This window comes from Lampetra planeri, chromosome 64 (assembly GCF_965212315.1).
Source record: "Lampetra planeri chromosome 64, kcLamPlan1.2.h2, whole genome shotgun sequence".
Taxonomy (NCBI): Eukaryota; Metazoa; Chordata; class Hyperoartia; order Petromyzontiformes; family Petromyzontidae; genus Lampetra; species Lampetra planeri.
This window is the reverse complement of record NC_136170.1, coordinates 3,889,040-3,909,955: the sequence shown is the minus strand read 5'-3', so window position 1 is coordinate 3,909,955 and position 20,916 is coordinate 3,889,040. Positions and strand designations below refer to the sequence as shown.

The following is a 20,916-nucleotide window of genomic DNA, read 5'->3' as shown; positions in this document are numbered from 1 at the left end:
TTATTAAATGTAGGCCACGGACTGCGCGACGGAGCTTTTAGCGATAAACAAGGTACCGTATTTACCGGGTAATACTTCGCGCTATCTTTACCCTACCGGGTAATTCTTCCGAGCTACCTTTACCCTACCCTTTACCTTACCCCTTGGCATGTCGACATCTTTACCCTTTACCCTTTTACCCGGTAAAAAGGGTAAATGACCTTACCTTGCCGAGGCCTATGTGTGAGAGTGCCAACCGGAGGGAAGGGGTTATTGAGGGCCATGCACTCTGGTTGACCCGAGGGGACACGTGACCGGTTAAGACTACATAGGGGCCTCAAGTGGGGGCTAGGGGTGGTCACGGGGTCTGGGTTGAGATCCTGCTAGAGGGTTCTGGAATGTGGGCGTGGCCAATGGCGGAGCCGGCCACGCCGCAGAGGATCTAAGCCGGGTCCCCCAGAGGGAGCGCTGCTGTTGTTCATCCTGAAGAAACCTTCGTCTACGTCCTACGTTCTCCGAGTCTCCAACACGTGGACTTGGACCCGAGCTGCGGTCCTGGTCCGTAGTAGCAGTTACGTTGTAATTAGTGTAGTTAGCTTGGTGGTCACCACCATAGGTTGTTCTCCTGTTAAGGGACAGTTACCCCGTGTGTTGGTGTTAAATTAATGTGTTAGCCTCCAAGAGCATGTCTGCGACTCAGTTGAATCAAGTACAAATACACTACACACGACACTATATGCTACACTAAACATTACACTGCTACACTATACACATTGCACTATATGAGATACACTAATCTACACTACACACGACTATACACTACTGTAGACTACACATCTATACAATACACTGTACGCTACACTCTACGCTACCTTACACTTTTTACTACTACGCACTCCACTACTATATACTATACTACTATACACTACACTATACACTACACCACTATACTACATCGTAAACAAATTTCTTTGTAACTGTTCGTTGATGTTGTGTTTAGTTTGTTGTCCCCCCCCCCTGGTCACCTCCTTCTGAGTGCGGTATAGCTGCGTATGGTGTGAAAGAAATTCACTGTACACGCACACAAACTACTATATACTAATATAGACTACACAACGACACAATACACTTCACGCTACACTATATGCTACACTATACATTAAACTGCTACACTATACACACTACACTACTATATACTACACTGTACGCTACTATAGATTACACAACTGTACAATACACTATGCACTACACTATATGCTACATTACACTATACACAACTATGCACTACGCTATACACTGCTACACTATACAATACACGATACACTACACGATACTACATTGAGAACTGATTTCTTTAGAACTGCTCCTTGTTGTTGTTGTGTTTAGTTTGTTGTCCTCCGACTAAGCACGGTTTGGCTACGTATGGTGCAAAATAAGTTCACCGCATACACACACCGACACGTACGTACACAGCGGCCGGCAACACCACACGACCGCTGTGAAAGTTGGCAGGGACCACCTCCTGTAATGGAGAGCTCCTCGAGGAGGTGCGGAGAGGCCCGCCCGGCCGTCTTTGTCTCTCCCCTCGCGGGTGCTGATGTATTTGTATCCACACTGTGCCAGGTGGCTCCACCGAGGCTCATGGAGCCAGACTAAGGCTCCCCTAGGGTTAATTGTCAATCTCCGAGGCTCATAGAGCCACCCTAAGGCTCCCCTCGGGTTCAATGTCACATACAGAGGCTCATAGAGCCAGACGAAGGTTCCCGTAGGGCAGGGGTCCTCAAACTACGGCCCGCGGGCCACATGCGGCCCACCGAGGACATTTATCCGGCCCATGGTCACTAATTGGGCTGCGCTTGTGAGCACTAATTGGGCTGCGCTGGTGAGCACTAATTGGGCTGCGCTGGTGAGCACTCATTGGGCTGCGGTGGTGGGCACTGATTGGGCTGCGGTGGCGAGCACTGATTTGGCTGCGCTGGTGAGCACTGATTGAGCTGCGGCGGTGGGCACTGATTGAGCTGCGGCGGTGGGCACTCATTGGGCTGCGCTGGTGAATGGTTCAATGGGCCAATTGACTGGACTTGCCCCCCAGGCCTAAGGCTGCCAGCCTTCCCCTGGCTGCGCTTGACTGGCTCTCCTTCCCTCAGCTCCCTCACTTGCCCCTCGGCTCCACTCCCAGTGATATTCCTGTGTGCTGAGTAAATGATAGAGGGGTAATAACAGAGTGATCTCTGATCTCTGGAGGGGCTGCCTGCTGTTTTCCCGTGCTGGTCAGTGACAGACAGCCGAGGAGTAGGAACCCCAATTTAAATGACAGTAAGTGCATTTATATTCTGATTGCTATTCAGTTGTATGAGGTTATATGTTGTATGTTGTGTAAGCCCCGGTTCATACTGTTGCGATCTCTGAGCAGTGCGAGTTCAGCCATATGCTTGTATGGCTGAACTTGCATTAGATTCGGAAGAAAAAATGCACATGTGCCTTCTTTTTTCCTGCAGTGGAATCGGATCGCATGGGTCTTCTCCCCCATGCGATCAGATTCCTATGCGAGTTCGCAGATCGCACTGCGATCTGTGAACAAAACTGCAAGTGTAATTAACTTTTTAATGGCACCCGCACCAGTGTGAGCCTGGGGTAAAAGCGAAGTTCCCCCAATCAGACTGCATTGATGGGCAGTGCAGTCTGTATGTCTCTGTGTGGGCAAAGTTATTGCTGGTATATTGTTTTTGTAGCGCTGTATATATATTGGAATTTTACTAATAGCAATTTTGACTCCCTAGGAAACAATGATGTCAAGAAAGAGAAAAATTGACTCGGAGTGTAGGATATTCAAAGAACAGTGGACTTATGATTACTTTTTCATGCAGTACAAGGAAAGAGCTGTGTGTCTGATATGCCAGAATATAGTGTCTGTGTTCAAAGAATACAATTTACGTCGACACTATGAAACTCAACATAAAGATAAATATGATTGTTTGGTCGGAGAAGTGAGAAAAGATAAAATATTAAAACTGAAAAATACATTAACAACACAGCAAAATACTTTTGTGAAGCAGAAGCAGCTAAATATGTCATCACTGCGAGCAAGTTTTCAAGTTGCCAAGCTAATAGCGTGCACTGGCAGACCATTCGTGGAGGGAGAATTTGTTAAAGAATGCCTTCTTTCTGTTGCCAAAGAGATGTGTCCAGAGAAGGCCGATTTATTTAGTACAGTGAGTCTTTCAGGACCTACAATTACACGGAGGATTGAAGAAATGGGAGACAATTTGCATCAGCATTTGCAAAACTCCACAATAAAACTTTCCTATTTTTCCTTGGTACTCGACGAAAGCAATGATGTTCGTGATTCTGCACAACTTCTAATTTTTATTCGTGGGACGAATGACTATTTCGAAGTTACAGAAGAGCTTGCTGCACTGCAAAGCATCAAAGGAACAACTACAGGAGAGGATATCTATGAAAAGGTTTGCCAAACTGTGAATGGTTTGGAGCTGAACTGGGCTAAACTAGCCAGTGTGACAACTGATGGTGCTCCTAGCATGGTGGGGTCTAAGAAAGGAGTAATTGCTCGCATTAACCAAGAGATGGACAAACGTAACCATTCTCATCTAATAGCCATACACTGCCTCATCCACCAACAAGCGCTGTGTAGTAAATCACTGAAGTGGGACTCTGTTAACTTCATTAGAGCTCATGCACTCAACCACAATTTCAGGAATTTCTGTTTGAGCTAAATGTTGACTATGAAGATGTTCTGTACCACACAGAAGTCCGTTGGCTGAGTCGAGGGAGAGTTTTGATACGTTTCTATGACTTACTTCCACAGATTACAGCTTTTATGCTTTCAAAAAACAAAGAAGTACCAGAGCTCAATGATGCAGAATGGAAATGGCACCTTGCCTTTCTGACAGATGTAACAGAGCTACTCAACAGTTTCAATGTGCAACTTCAAGGAAAGGGGAAGCTCATCTGTGATATGCAATCACATGTCAAAGCATTTGAAGTAAAATTAGGCGTCCTCATCAAACAAGTGAAGGAGGAAAACTTCTGCCATCTCCCCTCAACTCAAAATCTGTTAGCGGAAAAACCATTGGTTGCATTCCCAAACAAAACATGTGTGGATTCACTGGAAAAATTGCAAAAGGAGTTCCAATTTAGATTTAAAGAGCTTCATCTCCATGAACAGGACATACAGCTTTTCCGTAACCCATTTTCTATTGACATTGAAAATGTGGATACAATTTACCAAATGGAACTGGCTGAACTGCAGAATTGTGACTCTCTGAAAGACGCATTCAAGTCAAGCAGCCTTCATAATTTCTATGCATCTCTCCCCTCTGAGACCTATCCTCATCTCAGGAACCATGCACTCAAAATGGCAACCATCTTTGGCAGCACTTATGTCTGTGAACAGACTTTTTCCAGAATGAAACATTTGAAATCTACAACCAGATCTAGACTAACGGATGCACACTTGCATCACTTGTTACGACTAGCAGTGACAAATATGGAACCGGACATTGACCATCTTATTAGCCAAAAGCAGGCCCATAGTTCCCATTGAAATACTGGCAAGTTTGTTGATTTAACTTTACTTGTTCTTCATTTTAAATATTGTATTTGTTCCCGTTTTGTTTCTTCACTTCAAAATAAGATATATGCAGTGTGCATAGGAATTTGTTCATAGTTTTTTTTAACTATAGTCCGGCCCTCCAACGGTCTGAAGGACAGTGAACTGGCCCCCTGTTTAAAAAGTTTGAGGACCCCTGCAGTAGGGTTTAGTGCTAATCACCGAAGCTCATAGAGGCACACTAAGGCTCCCCTAGGGTTCACTGTCAATCACCGAGGCTCATAGAATCACTAAGGCCCCCCTCGGGTTCAGTGTTAATCACAAAAGCTAATAGAGCCACACTAAGGCTCCCATAGAGTTCAGTGTCAAACACCGAGGCTCAATGAGCCAGACTAAGGCCCCACTAGGGTTCAGTGTCAATCACCGAGGCTCATAGAGCCACACTAAGGCCCCCCTAGGGTTCAGTGTCAGTTACAGAGGCTCATAGAGCCACACTAAGGCTCCCAAAGGGTTTAGTGTCACACACCGAGGCTCATAGAGCCAGACTAAGACAACACAAAAAAACCCGTGGGGCATAAGGCTCCGTACACGGATCTCCGCTGCACCGCTGACGGCGGATACGGGGCTACTGCTGCTGCTGTGTTGTTATTTGACTGTGATCGATGCAATACATGTGTAATGCGAGCGTAAATGGGGTTGTTGCTGGGCTCGGGTCCAATCACACGGCCCGGGGTATTGGGGGGCGGAGCCTGGTCTGCAGGGCGTGTGGGAGGGGCCAGCGTTCACCTCGGCTCCAATGGGAGGCGAATTGAATGGGGGCGGAGCCAGCGGGGTAGTATGGGAAGGCCGGATCTGAGGATCCGGAAGGGGAGGAGTCAGGGTCACGTGGGGGGAATGTATATAAGTGGGAGCCCGGAAGAGATCGGGGCAGTCAGGGGAAGTTAAGAGGCTGAGCCACGTTGGGTGGTGAGGAAAGATCTGCGCCATCGGCCACGTGGCCGAAGGACCTCAGCACGCGGTCGGCCAGCGGTGTGCGGAGTGCAGGAATAGAGGAGCTAACGGAGGAGCGTGCGGAGCACGCGAGAGAGAGAGCGTGCGTGGCACGCGAGAGGGAGCATGCACGGGGCGCACGTGAGACGACACTGGTCCGAGAGGAGGCCAGTGGGGGGTGCGGAGAAGAACCTAAATAAAAGACAAGCGGAGACCAGAAGTGCCTGATGGAGTCTTTTATTACACATGTACAAGTGAACTCATTCCCACGAGGCGGCATATTCCCCTGCACTCCTTCGAGTCGGATTCGCCGTTCTGTCCCAGTGCCCTAACAGAGAGGGGTTGGTGGACCACACAAAGATCCGCCGTGCAGCCTGGAACAGACTGTAGGGGCAAGTGCTGTTAGCGAGAATCAGTACCTATGAAAGCCAGACAAAGATCCCCCGTGCAGCCTGGAACAGACTGTAGGGGCAAGTGCTGTTAGCGAGAATCAGTACCTATGAAAGCCAGACAAAGATCCCTCGTGCAGCCTGGAACAGACTGTTGGGGCAAGTGCTGTTCGCGAGTCGCAGCACCTATGAAGGCCGGCACGGCACATGAAGGGGTGGGTGGCCACCACCACGCGCGGCAACCTTTGTCTCCCCAGTGGAGATGTTTAGTGCACACCGCACCAGGAATTCATTTTGAGGCTGAGTCGACCTCGGGGAGGCCCGTGATCGGTTCGGATAATCGTCCCCGGTGTTGGCCCTGAGCGGGAATCGATCTCCGGTCGCCCGTTCGTAACGCAGCGACGCGAACCGCGACACACACAACACCAACAGCCGCCGCTCGCCACTAAGTTACGGTGCCAGACTAGGTGCACTTTGAGGCTACCACGTGAAGTGTCGAAGGCTCGATGCTGACAGTAAGAGATATCGGGGCAGACCCAGCAGGCGCCATGGGTTGCCCGACTGAGATGACCGGTAGATTCACCACCAGCTGTACCCCCTACTGTGCCAGGCTAGGTGCAGGAGGAGGTCTTGGGGCAGACCCAGCAGGTGCCATGGGTTGGCTGACTGAGATGACCGGTAGATGCACCACCAGCTGTACCCCCTACTGTGCCAGGCTAGGTGCAGGTGGAGGTCACGGGGACAGACCCAGCAGGTGCCATGGGTTGGCTGACTGAGATGACCGGTAGATGCACACCACCTGTGCCCCCTACTGTGCTAGTTGGCACAGTTGGCACGCACGCACACGCGCACGAACACAAAAACACGCACACACATGCACACATACGCACACACACGCACACACACGGAGCGAAGCGTTCATATTTCGTGATTTTTATTCAATTTCAAAATCAACGCAAAAAAACACTTTGCGTGTTCCGGATCGGCACAAATCCCCTTGCCAAGTGGAAGAGACATCACCAGCAAAACAAACAGCAAGGTGGTGGTGGTGGTGGTTTCCTCTTGAATAACCACTCACAACAACGCAAAAAAAGAAGCAAAACGTTCTAAGATTTCAAAAACAAAGCCACCATCAATCACAGCACTACAACAACTAAATGAACATTCGTTACGGGGGGGGGGGGGCTCTTGGGTCTAAAGGTGACGGACTCCCGGAATTATTCCCTCGGAGGCGGGATGGAGGAGTTGTGGGTGGGGGGGGGAGGTCCCCTTTCCGCTGGATCCACGCGACCAAAATCTCGCCCTCCTCTCGCAACCACAAAATGTCATCATCATCATCATCATCGTCCTCATCGTCATCATCGTCATAATCGTCATCATCGTCATCATCATCATCGTCATCATCATCATGGTCGTCGCTGCTGCACTAGCAACAGCAACACTGCTCTCGTGTTTGTGTGTATTGTGTGTATTGTGTGTATTGTCGTTGAGAAGCTCTTACCCCGTGCCCACTGCTGGACATCTGTGGGGAAAATAGCTTTCCAGCTCATCGGATTCTCTCCCGCAGTATAAGTACAATATTCTGATTCTGGAAGGGAAACTAAATATTCTTAACAGCAAATCCCGCATTTGTCCGCGCCTGAACCAGAGGTAAAAGTTCGCTGGGGCGAGCACAGAACCACCGGTGCTGATCGTGACCCCCTGGTGCTGATCGTGACCTCCTGGTGCTGATCGTGACCCCCTGGTGCTGATCGTGACCACCACTCAAACCCAGACCACGTCGAGTCGCTCGCGACCCGGGCCTAGCGGGGTCGAGCCCCCCCCCCCCCCCCCACGTCGTCGTCGTGTCCCACCGGCGTCAGAGGTCCACGTTTTTTATTTCTTTTGGGACCGAAATCGAAAATAGACTCTGCAAACTTTACTCGATTGGGTTCGCACGCACACAGACACACACACGTACAACCACACACACAGACACGCACACAGACACACGCACGCACAGACACACGCACGCGCACAGACACATCAGCGATCACCACCCCTACCACCCCTCCACCCGCTTGCCCCCCACTGGCAGCAGGCTGATCCCGACTCTCGTGCCACCATCAAGAGCCCTGGCGCCGGGACTCCCGAGTTCTCAGCTGACTCAACACAATCGGAAACTTTGGAAACTTTCATGCGTGGGGTCGTTTCTCTTTCTTGATTCACGTGCCAGGCATTCGCCGGTGGCCCGCAGCCTATAGCACCTGTTACACAAGACGCCCGCTAACATTCAAACGCGTGCATATAAACGTTGTGTCGTTAGAGTCGCCGCTGCCACCACCACCCGACACAGCCAATGAGTGAAGGGTTTGTTCCGTGGCCGAAACGTGGCCAATTACTGACGAGTTCAGCACGAACCGATTGTGTGGTTGGAGAGTAAACCCACTACAACATTTACAATTATAGTGTAGTGTATAGTAGTGTATAGTGTAGTGTATAGTGTAGTGTATAGTAGTGTAGTGTATAGTAGTGTATAGTGTAGTGTATAGTGTAGTGTATAGTGTAGTATATAGTGTAGTGTATAGTGTAGTGTATAGTAGTGTATAGTGTAGTGTATAGTAGTGTATAGTGTAGTGTGTGGTTGGAGAGTAATCCCACCACAACATTTACAATTCGAGTAGCCGTGACGTTTCGCCAGCAATTACAACAACAACCAGCATCCTCAGGCGACACGCGGGGGGTGGCAGAGGAGAAGCGCAGGTCACCTCTCGTAGTTGCACTGCATTTCTATGCTCCCCCCCCCCCCACATTCTACCAGCCCACTCTAACCGTCGTGGTGATATACGGTGTGGGGAAGACAGTGCGTCTAGCAGTGGATTGAACAAGGATCTCTCTACTTGCACGGCCCTGGATGAATACGGTAGATATGTATTCCTGCGCGGTAGCACACCTGCAAAGCTCTGCACTCATTCACCTGCATCGCCACACACCTGTTTCGCCATACACATGCAAAGCCATACACATGTATATCCAAACACTCATACATCCACACACCTGCACAGCGATACACACCTGTACAGGTGTGTACACGTACCATATACATGTAGCGTAGCATATGCACCACCTCTGCCATCAAGCACTACATCACTCAACACCCATCAGCTCCATCCTCTCTTCACCGATGACGCTCACAAGTGCCGTAACTCGCCGTACCGACCCAACGGCTCTGACCCCGGCGATATCGAACCACGTTCGGTCAGTCTCTCAGAGCCTGGACTCGAACGTAGACACACACACACACAGACACACACACACAGACACACACACACAGGCAAAGATAAAAGATCCCCCGTATAGCCTGAATGCTGTTTAGCGAGCACCAATGAAGGCCGGCACATCATACGAGGGGGTGGGAGGTCAACACCACGCCCGGCCACCTTTGTCTCCCTAGTGGCGATTTTTACACATCGCACAAGGTACTCATTTGAGGCTGAGTCGACCTAGGGGGAGGCCCAGGACGGGTGGAATAATCGTCACTGGCGGTGGCCGTGAGCGGGAATCGAATCCGGGTCGCCGGGTTCGTGGAGCGGAGCGCTAACCGTGCGGTCGCCTAGAGTCCGAGGGCCTCATCAAGCAGTGGATGGACCATGGCCAATGATGACGACGACGATGATGACGACGATGACGTCGATGTGAAGACACAGAACGTGACCCCCCCCCCCACCCCCCCCCCATGGACGCGTTTCACTCGGCCGGGCCGCTGCTGTCGGTGGGACTGATGGCTTTTGGGGTTTAGTTTGTTAGTTGCTACTGCTGCTGCTGTTGTTTGTTGTTGTTGATGCTGTTGCTGCTGTTGTTGTTAGCCGCCGCCTGCTCCTCGCTGGCTGTCTTGTCCAGGATGTTTTGGATGAGGTTTAGAGGCACCCCCTGCAGCAGCATGTCCAGGATGCTCAGATTTCCTACGCGGGGGGGGCCCATAAAAAATAAATAAATACGGGAATAACGGTGCATGTGCCGCGGTATAAAGGTGCATGTTGTGCATTGTAGCGTGAAACCCGCTCCTTATAGCGACGACTTACCGTAAACAACAACAACAATGGAGATCATACAAACTCCACTCACTCGCTCTGTAGAACAGGGGGAGATCATACAAACTCCACTCACTCTGTAGAACAGGGGGAGATTATACAAACTCCACTCACTCACTCTGCAGAATAGGGGGAGATCATACAAACTCTACTCACTCACTCTGCAGAACAGGGGGAGATCATACAAACTCTACTCACTCACTCTGCAGAACAGGGGGAGATTATACAAACTCCACTCACTCACTCTGTAGGACAGGGGGAGATCATACAAACTCCACTCACTCACTCATGCTGTAGAACAGGGGGAGATCATACAAACTCCACTCACTCACTCTGTATAACAGGTGGAGATCATGCAAACTCCACTTACTCACTCTGTATGATCTCCCCCTGTTCTACAAACTCCACTCACTCACTCATTCTGTAGAACAGGGGGAGATCATACAAACTCCACTCACTCACTCTGCAGAACAGGGGGAGATCATACAAACTCCACTCACTCGCTCTGTAGAACAGGGGGGGTCATACAAACTCCACTCACTCACTCTGTAGAACAGGGGGAGATCAAACAAACTCTACTCACTCTGTAGAACAGGGGGAGATCATACAAACTCCACTCACTCACTCTGCAGAATAGGGGGAGATCATACAAACTCTACTCACTCACTCTGCAGAACAGGGGGAGATCATGCAAACTCTACTCACTCTGTAGAACAGGGGGAGATCATACAAACTCAACTCACTCACTGTAGGACAGGGGGGGGGTCATACAAACTCAACTCACTCACTCTGCAGAACAGGGAGAGAGAGAGAACATACAGACACCACACAGAAAGTGTGCCTGAGTCGAAATTCGAACCCAGGCCCCTTCCTTGCTGTGCGGTGCATGCGCGTCACCACTGCGCTCACCACCATCACCGCCACCGCCGCCGTCACCTACCGCAGGATCCACGCATTGTGCCAATCTCCACGCAGTGTTAGTCCGGCAACGGTAGCGGTTAGAGGCAAGCGGAACTGCAGCGAGGTAGTTTTAAGTCTCGTCCAGGCCAGCAGTGGAGAAAGCCTGCTTCCCTCTTCCGTTTGCTCACGTCATTGCTTGCGGGAGGGTGAACAGGACCCTAAGTGTCAGCCAACTATCGGGCGCTATTAGAAGTTCAACTCAGCCGATCATCGTCACTCCCTCCAAGGGGGTCTATAAAATGAGTACTGCTTTGTGGGGAAGTCAACAGGCGGTCGTCCGGTGGGGGGGGCCCGTTCCGGTCAAAACTTGATAATCCACGCGTGGCTCTCACTGAGGGGGGGGGTGCCCAACAATCAACGCCAGGGCTCTCACTGAGGGTGTGGCAGCTCAAGTGGATGGGTGCAGAGAGAGGGAATAAGTGAACCATTAAAACACAACAAGCGAAACGATGAACGAAGCAAAGTGCCGACTACATCGAGCATCGTCTTGTTTCCTCTAATCAAGGAAGATTGAGGCACACCGCTGGAATCGGTGACATTTTTCAGCTGATGGGGGGAATCCGCGGCTATTTTTGCCGAACGCCGCTGGCTGAAGGAGGCATCCCCAGGGGCGGCTCGTAAAGTACGTAAGAAAATGACCCGAGGGGGGAAAAATCCGATGAGCTGCAAAGCTCTTTGGCTTTTGTTGTTGTCGTCGTCGTTATTGAGACATGTCTGGGAGGTCACCACAAAGGCAGCCTGGGTTCGACTCCCCCCCCCCCTAACCACCTCTCCTTCTCTTCTCATTTTTCATAGTTTCTAGGATTATTGAACCACCGTGGAGTTATCAAGTTTCTTTCGGGGGGGCGGGGGGGTTGGGGGGGTGGGCCACGCGACTGCCCCGAGCGCCGAACCGATGGATCGTCACCCAGCGCACAAGAAGCTTCATATGGCGATCGGTGCGGCATATGAGAGCTCACCTCCAGCCCGGGGGGTGACATCACTCGCTCAACGCAGCTACTGAGTGATGACTGGGGGCGGGGGGAGGGCGGGGGAGGACAGGGGGGAGGGGTGTGCGGGGGAGGGTTCGGGGGAGGGGTGATAGATGGAGAGTGGACGGGGGGAGATGGAAAGTGGATGGGGGGATGGAGAATGGACGGTGGGGGGGAAGTGTGGGGAGTGGATGGGGGGATGGAGAATGGATGGTGGGGGGGGGAGTGTGGGGAGTGGATGGGGGGATGGAGAATGGACGGTGGGGGGGGTGTGGGGAGTGGATGGGGGGATGGAGAATGGACGGTGTGGGGGGAGTGTGGGGAGTGGATGGGGGGATGGAGAATGGACGGTGGGGGGGGGGGGAGTGTGGGGAGTGGATGGGGGGATGGAGAATGGACGGTGGGGGGGGGGAGTGTGGGGAGTGGATGGGGGGATGGAGAATGGACGGTGGGGGGGGGGGGGAGTGTGGGGAGTGGATGGGGGGATGGAGAATGGACGGTGGGTGGGGGGGGAGTGTGGGGAGTGGATGGGGTGATGGAGAATGGACGGTGGGGGGGGTGTGGGGAGTGGGAGGGAGGGAGAGATGGGGGTGGGGTGAGAGGGAAAGAGATGGAGGGAGAGCAGAGAGAGGGAGAGATGGGGGGGGTGTGGGGAGTGGGAGGGAGGGAGAGATGGGGGGGGGGGATGGAGGAGTCGGAGGGAGGGAGAGATGGACAATGGAGGGAGGGGAGAGAGGGGAGAACACAGCAGGAATGATATCACAACTTTCAGAAGCACTGCAAGGCATATGAAATGAGAACACGCAGACTCTCACACACACACACAGCTACAAAGATGAAGAGCCCTCACATTTAACAGACTGTTGGGGCAAGTGTCGTTTGCGAGCACTTATGAAGGCCGGCGCGGCACACGAATGGGTGGGTGGCCAACACCACGCCCGGCCGCCTTTGTATCCCCAGTGGCGATGTTTACAAAACCGCACCGGGTACCCGTTTGAGGCTGAGTCGACCTAGGGGAGGAAGCCCGGGACCGGTTCAGATCACCATCACCGGCGTGGGTTTTGCCGCGGGCGGGAAATGGAACTCTGGGGTGGTCGCCGGGTTCGTAGCGCAGCGGAGCGCGAACCGCTCCCACACAGACACACACGCAGACACACACACACACACAGACACACACACACACACGCAGACACACACACAGACACACACACAGACACACACACACGCAGACACACACACACACAGACACACACACACAGACACACACACACAGACACACACACAGACACACACGCAGACAAACACACACACAGACACACACACACAGACACACACACACAGACACACACGCAGACACACACACGCAGACACACACACACAGACACACACACACACACGCAGACACACACACACACGGACACACACGCAGACACACACACGCAGACACACACACACAGAGACACGCGCGGACACGGAATGTGACATGGATGCAGCGACGACAACGAAGATGTGACACGGAGAAGACCTTCACAACAGATTTGCATTGCTGGACGACCGCGTGGGTCCACGAGGAGGAGGGGGCGGAGGGGGGCGGGGGGGGGGGTCATAATGGCCGTGTCACTCCACTGGTGGGACGCGTGCGCCCATACTTCACCGCGCCGGTCGCAACGACGGCGGCTTGGCGAGCGTTTGGTGCGCTACGCTGGGGGTGGTGGTTCGGTGGCCGTCGAGCGGATGACACGGCCATTGTGAGCAGGAGAAACATCCTAGGCATATATATAATCTATACATATATATAAAAACCAAAGGCTTGTGTTTATATATATATATGTGTGTGTATATATATAAATACAGTGGGTTAGGTGGTCCTCTGTAGGGATGTTGTGAATGTAACTCCCCAACACGCAACCGGTGTGTGTGTGTGCGCGCGTGCTGAACTAAGTAAACGAATTGGCCACGTGCTGTTCACCCGGCACAAACCCCTTACCGATTGTCTGTGCCGGGTGGTGGTCGGTTTAACGACACAATTGCATGTAAGCGATCTCTACCCCAACACACAAACTAAAAGCCGACTCCATCATTGATATTGATCGCGTAAATCGTACTCCTGCTACTACTACTGCTGCTACTGCTGCTACTGCTGCTGCTACTGCTGCTGCTACTGCTGCTACTGCTACTACTGCTGCTGCTACTACTGCTGCTGCTACTGCTGCTGCTGCTACTACTGCTGCTACTGCTGCTACGACTGCTACTACTGCTGCTACTGCTACTACTGCTGCTACTGCTGCTACGACTGCTACTACTGCTGCTACTACTCCTGCTACTACTGCTGCTGCTGCTGCTACTGCTGCTAGATTATAAACCTCAATATGGGGTTGGAGCGGCAGCGCCATGGACGCCTGTGGAGTCCTGGGAGGTCCGGTGGACGGGTCCTGACCTCGCTCACCATGAGGGGTGGGGGCAGCCCTCCACTCGGGGCAGGAGACTGCCCAGGGAACCAGCCGAGTGGCCGCTCTGCCTCTGAAGAAAAGAAGCGCAATCTCTGCCTGTTACCGACTGGTACCGGAAGAGGAGTCCACTCCCACAGCGGCCCTCACCTCGGCCACCACCACCACCACCACCACGGCCGCCACTGCCCACTCACCTTTGCACTCGAACTTGCAGTCGACCTTGGCATCGCCCAGGGAGTTCTCGGCGAGGCAGCAGTAGACGCCGCCGTCGTAAGGGCCCGGCTTGCGCACCTCCAGCGTGCACACGCCCTGGTTGCTGAACATGCGGTACTTGGGGTCGTCGCGGATCTCCACTTTGTTCTTCGTCCACCGGATCTTGGGCTGCCGAGGATTTTTTTATTTTTGGTGGGGGAGGGGGGGAAGTAAATATGTTTTTCGTGATTGTTGTTACGATTATTATTTTGATTGTGATTGATTATTATTTATTGATTATTATTGGCGGTGATATGTTTTCCTTTCATTTCCCGACGTGGTGATATACACAATACTATGTTTGTGAGTATATGGGTCTCTGCGTGAGTCTGTGCGTCTCTGTGTGAGTCTGTGCGTCTCTCTATGAGTCTGTGGCTCTCTGTGTGAGTCTGTAAGTCTCTATGTGAGTCTATGAGGTTCTGTGTGAGTCTGTGGGTCTCTGTGTGAGTTTATAGGTATCTGTGTGAGTCTGTGCATCTCTGTGTGAGTCTGTGGGTCTCTCTATGAGTCTGTGGGTCTCTGTGTGAGTCTGTGAGTCTCTGTGTGAGTCTGTGCGTCTCTGTGTGAGTCTGTGGGTCTCTCTATGAGTCTGTGAGTCTCTGTGTGAGTCTGTGCGTCTCTGAGTGAGTCTATGAGGCTCTGTGTGAGTCTGTGGGTCTCTGTGTGAGTTTATAGGTATCTGTGTGAGTCTATGGGTCTCTGAGTGAGTGGGTCTCTGTGTGAGTCTGTGCATCTCTGTGTGAGTCTGTGGGTCTCTCTATGAGTCTGTGGGTCTGTGTGAGTCTGTGAGTCTCTGTGTGAGTCTATGAGGCTCTGTGTGAGTCTGTGGGTCTCTGTGTGAGTTTATAGGTATCTGTGTGAGTCTGTGCATCTCTGTGTGAGTCTGTGGGTCTCTCTATGAGTCTGTGGGTCTCTGTGTGAGTCTGTGAGTCTCTGTGTGAGTCTGTGCGTCTCTGTGTGAGTCTGTGGGTCTCTCTATGAGTCTGTGAGTCTCTGTGTGAGTCTGTGCGTCTCTGAGTGAGTCTATGAGGCTCTGTGTGAGTCTGTGGGTCTCTGTGTGAGTTTATAGGTATCTGTGTGAGTCTATGGGTCTCTGAGTGAGTGGGTCTCTGTGTGAGTCTGTGCATCTCTGTGTGAGTCTGTGGGTCTCTCTATGAGTCTGTGGGTCTATGTGTGAGTCTGTGAGTCTCTGTGTGAGTCTATGAGGCTCTGTGTGAGTCTGTGGGTCTCTGTGTGAGTTTATAGGTATCTGTGTGAGTCTGTGCATCTCTGTGTGAGTCTGTGGGTCTCTCTATGAGTCTGTGGGTCTCTGTGTTAGTCTGTGAGTCTCTGTGTGAGTCTATGATGCTCTGTGTGAGTCTGTGGGTCTCTGTGTGAGTTTATAGGTATCTGTGTGAGTTTATGGGTCTCTGAGTGAGTGTGGGTCTCTGTGTGAGTCTGTGGGTCTCTGTGTGAGTCTGTGGGTCTCTGCGTGAGTCTATGGGTCTCTGAGTGAGTCTATGTGTCTCTGTGTGAGTCTATGTGTCTCTGTGTAAGTCTATGAGTCTCTGTGTGAGTCTACGGGTCTCTGTGTGAGTCTATATGTCTCTATGTGAGTCTATGAGTCTCTGTGTGAGTCTATGAGTCTGTGTGTGTGTGCGTGGGTCTGTGTGTGTCTCACCTTGGGGAAGGCTCTGACGCAGCAGCTGAGCGTGGCGTTGTAGCCCGAGATGGCGCACAGGTCGACCAGGGGGTGCGTGAACTGCGGCGCCTCCAGGAAGTCGTGCTCCTTGTACTCGGGCGGGCGGTACACGATGCCTGCAGTGGCACACGGCCGCCCGGGGGTGCGATGCACGCAGTTGGCAGGGCGGTGGCAACGATTGACGGTGACGATGGTCAGGGCCGGACTCAGGCGTGGGGCTTTAGGGGCTGAAGCCCAGGGGCCTCCACTAGCTGGAGGTGCCTCCAGAGGTTAAGTGAAAAGTGAATTCTCGATTTCAAGTTCTCGTGACTGTAAGGATCCATACTCTTTGGTTATTTCGGTAAAGTCGCGTAGGTGAAAAAAATGAAATAAAAATAAATAAATAAAATTGCATTTACTTTTTTTATTTACTTTTTTTTATTATTAAATTTTTTCACCTACGTGACTTTACCGTAATAACCAAAGAGAAAGTGAAAAGTTATTTCACTGAAAAAGTAATAGGGGTTTCCCCCTTTTTTCTGGCAACAAAACTGAAACCTTTTTACGAAGAAATCATGTCTGCATTAACCACAATGCTTGTGGTCAAAAAAAAAAAACTCTGATAATAAATGCATTGTCCTTGAAACTGATTGATTGCTGAATTTTATTTGTTGTTAGCCTTGTTAAAAATACATTTAAATTTTCTTTAACTTTGTTTTCCTCTTGAAAATATTACTGGGGGCCTAACAGTAGCTGGAGCCCAGGGGCCTACACAATCTGAATCCGGCCCTGGTGATGGTGGTGATGGTGACAGTGGTGGTGATCATTGTGTGCGATGATGATCGTGAGGGTGAGCAGCGATGGTGATGTTGTGTGCATGTGTGTGTATGTATACACGGTTTGTGTGTGTACACGTGCGTGTGTACACGTGTGTGTGTGTGTGCACGTGCGTGTGTACACGTGTGTGTGTGTGCACGTGTGTGTGTACACGTGTGTGTGTGTGCGTGTGTACATGTGTGTGTGTGTACGTGTTCACGTGTGTGTGTGTACACGTGCGTGTGTGTGTGCACGTGCGTGTGTACACGTGTGTGTGTGTGCACGTGTGTGTACACGTGTGTTGTGTGCGTGTGTACACGTGTGCGTGTGTACACGTGTGTGTGTGTGTGCACGTGCGTGTGTACCGGCTTTGGGGATGCGAGCGCTATCCTTGGTGCGCGTGGCGTCGTTGCTGAGGCCACACATGTTCTCGGCGTAGACGCGGAAGAAGTACTCGTTACCCACCACCAGGTCCGAGACGGTGCAGTGCACACGGCGGTAGTGCTCGTACACCGTGAACCACTCCTGCACCGACGACACCGCCACCGGACACAGACACCATCACCGCCACCGTCAGCGCTATCACCACTACCGCCAGCCATCACCACCACCACTACTGAGACCATCACCGCCACCGCTACCACCACTACCGCCACCAACACCATCACCGTCACCGCTACCACCACTATCACCGCCACCAACACCACCGCAACCAACACCGCCATCGCTACCGACACCATCACCGCCAACGCTACCACCACTACTGCCACCACCACCACCGCCACCAACACTGCCATCACAATCAACACCATCACCACCACCGTCACCACCACTGCCGCCACAGACAACATCAGCGACACCCGTCACTGCTACCACTACTACCACCACCACCGCCATCAACACCACCATCACCATCAACATCACCGCCATCACCACCGCCATCACCATCGACATCACCGCCACCACCCCCACCAGGACTACCGACACCATCACTACCACCACTACTGACACTATCACTGCCATCAACATCACCACTACCACCACTACCGACACCACGTGGCAGAGGTGGGACAAAGTCATTGTTATGCAAGTCCAAGTCGAGTCGCAAGTCATCAAATTCATGACTCGAGTCTGACTCGAGTCCAAGTCACATGACTCGAGTCCACATCTCAGAGGTGGGACAAAGTCATTGTTATGCAAGTCCAAGTCGAGTCGCAAGTCATCAAATTCATGACTCGAGTCTGACTCGAGTCCAAGTCACATGACTCGAGTCCACACCTCTGCCACGTGGATCAACACGTCACAGCGGATCGTGGTCCACTGATGACGAGACCTGTCGTTGCTACGATGGGAGGTACGCGATGGTGAGCGAGGACCCACATTTAGAATCAACGCGCGTTGAGATTACGGTCGATCATCATCGATTATCCAGCTGCTTCCTGGGCCGATCCGGCGAAACCGCTGCGAAAGGCTGCTAACCCAGTGCGGCTATCGGCACCACGGCGTGCACTGTCACATATTGCATACACTACATTATACACTACATACAACTTAAACAATGAAAAAGACTGCACGTACGTACATCACCACCATGATGCAGAGCCTTCAAGATTGGAGTGGTGAGTACGGAACGGTGAATGCGGTAACTTTTTAAACTTATGTTTCTTTATGCCAATTTCACATAGTTAACACATTTAAAGCACAAAAAAACCATATACACAACACCTAAAAATCTAATGTTATACATGCATGTGCAGAAAATTCGCTATTTTAAATAATGATGATGATGATGGGAGTGATTATCCGGCGTTTTTTTAAATCAGCCGCCACCCTTCCCGCTGAAACTGCCGGATATAATCGATGGTAATCGATGGCAATCATCGATAATCGACGGTAATCGATGGTCTACTGCATTTGCCTGCTACTTTAACTGTCCAGGCGATGACGACGACAAGCCGCTTCGTTGAGCTCACGGTTTGCGACAGCTACGAGGTCACTTCCGTAGAAGAATGCGCACAACGGCAGACACACACAGAGACCCATAGACTCACTCACCATGGTCTTCTTGTCGGCCTTCTGCACCGTGTAGCCGGAGATCTCGCAGTTGCCGTTGTCACGGGGAGCGACCCACTCGATGGCGGCGCTGCACTCCCACACCTCCACGATGCGCACGCTCACCGGCGGGCCCGGCTTCTCTGCACGCGCACGCACACACACGCACACACGTATACTCGCACGCACGCACACACACACGCGTATACAACCACGCTCACACACGCACACACGTATACTCGTACGCTCACACGCACACGTACACTCGCACACACACACACACACACGTATACTCGCACGCACACACACACACACACACGTATACTCGCACGCACGCACGCACACACGTATACTCGCACGCACGCACACACACACGCGTATACTACCACGCTCACACACGCACACATGTAGACTCGTACGCTCACACGCACACGTACACTCGCACGCACACACACACACGTATACTCGCACGCACACACACACACGTATACTCGCATGCACGCACGCACACACGTATACTCGCACGCACGCACGCACACACACACGCGTATACTACCACGCTCACACACGCACACTCGTAGACTCGTACGCTCACACGCACACGTACACTCGCACGCACACACACACACACACGTATAATCGCACGCACACACACACACACACGTATACTCGCACGCACACACACACACACACACGCGTATACTACCACGCTCACACACGCACACACGTATACTCGCACGCACGCACACACACACGTATACTCGCACGCACACACGCACACACGTATACTCGCACGCACACACGTATACTCGTACGCTCACACGCACACGTACACTCGCACGCACACACACACACACACACGTACACTCGCACGCTTACACACACCACACGCACACAACACACGCGTGCACACACACCACGCGCGTACACACACACACAACGCACACAACACGTACACACACCACACACACACCACACGCGTACACACACCACACGCACACAACACACACACACCACACGCGTACACACACACACACGTACACACACCACACGCGTGCACACACACGCACACACCACACGCAACACACACACACCACACACAACACACAACACAACACGCACCACAACACGTACACACACGCACACACCACACACAACACACACACACGCACACACCACAACACGTACACACACGCAACACACACCACACGCGTGCACGTACCGACGATCTGCACGGTGATGTTGGCCGTCTCCACGATGTCCTCCACCTGCACGGTGAGGACGTAGATCCCCGAGTCTTCGCGCAGGCACTTGCGGATGAAGAGGATGGAGTCGTTGTCGCTCGTGCGGATGTTCACCTGCTTCACGTCGGGCACCTGGCCGTCCTTGAGCCACGTCACCTTGGGCCTCGGCTTGCCCTGGCGACCACCACGCACACACACACACGCACACACGTATACACGTGTACACACACACACGTATACACACACACGTATACACGTGTACACACACACGTATACACACACGTATACACACACACGTATACACGTGTACACACACACACACACAGGTATACACACACGTATACACACACACGTATACACGTGTACATGTGTATACGTGTACACACACACACACACACGTACAAGTGTACACACACACGCACACACGCACACGTATACATGTATACACACACACGTACAAGTGTACACACACACGCACACACGCACACGTATACATGTGTACACACACACACA

At 51.9% G+C, this 20,916-nt stretch overlaps 1 protein-coding gene across 2 annotated transcripts in view; it reads right to left on the bottom strand.

Annotated features, from left to right (window-relative positions):
* Window positions 1-9,636: 9,636 nt before the first annotated feature.
* Window positions 9,637-20,916, bottom strand: part of LOC144737097 (myosin-binding protein C, slow-type-like) — a 56,671-nt gene continuing 45,391 nt past the window's right edge. The window contains exons 21-27 of one of the 2 annotated variants that reach the window (XM_078619770.1): window positions 20,382-20,577; window positions 19,163-19,302; window positions 17,473-17,632; window positions 16,292-16,428; window positions 14,574-14,760; window positions 11,918-11,968; window positions 9,812-9,869 (exon numbers count right to left, since the gene is read on the bottom strand). In XM_078619770.1, coding sequence (XP_078475896.1) covers window positions 11,955-11,968; window positions 14,574-14,760; window positions 16,292-16,428; window positions 17,473-17,632; window positions 19,163-19,302; window positions 20,382-20,577 — 834 coding nt within the window. In that variant the 3' untranslated portion in view covers window positions 9,812-9,869; window positions 11,918-11,954. Of the gene's footprint in view, window positions 9,870-11,917; window positions 11,969-14,573; window positions 14,761-16,291; window positions 16,429-17,472; window positions 17,633-19,162; window positions 19,303-20,381; window positions 20,578-20,916 lie in introns of both variants that reach the window. The other variant, XM_078619771.1, reaches the window with a different exon arrangement.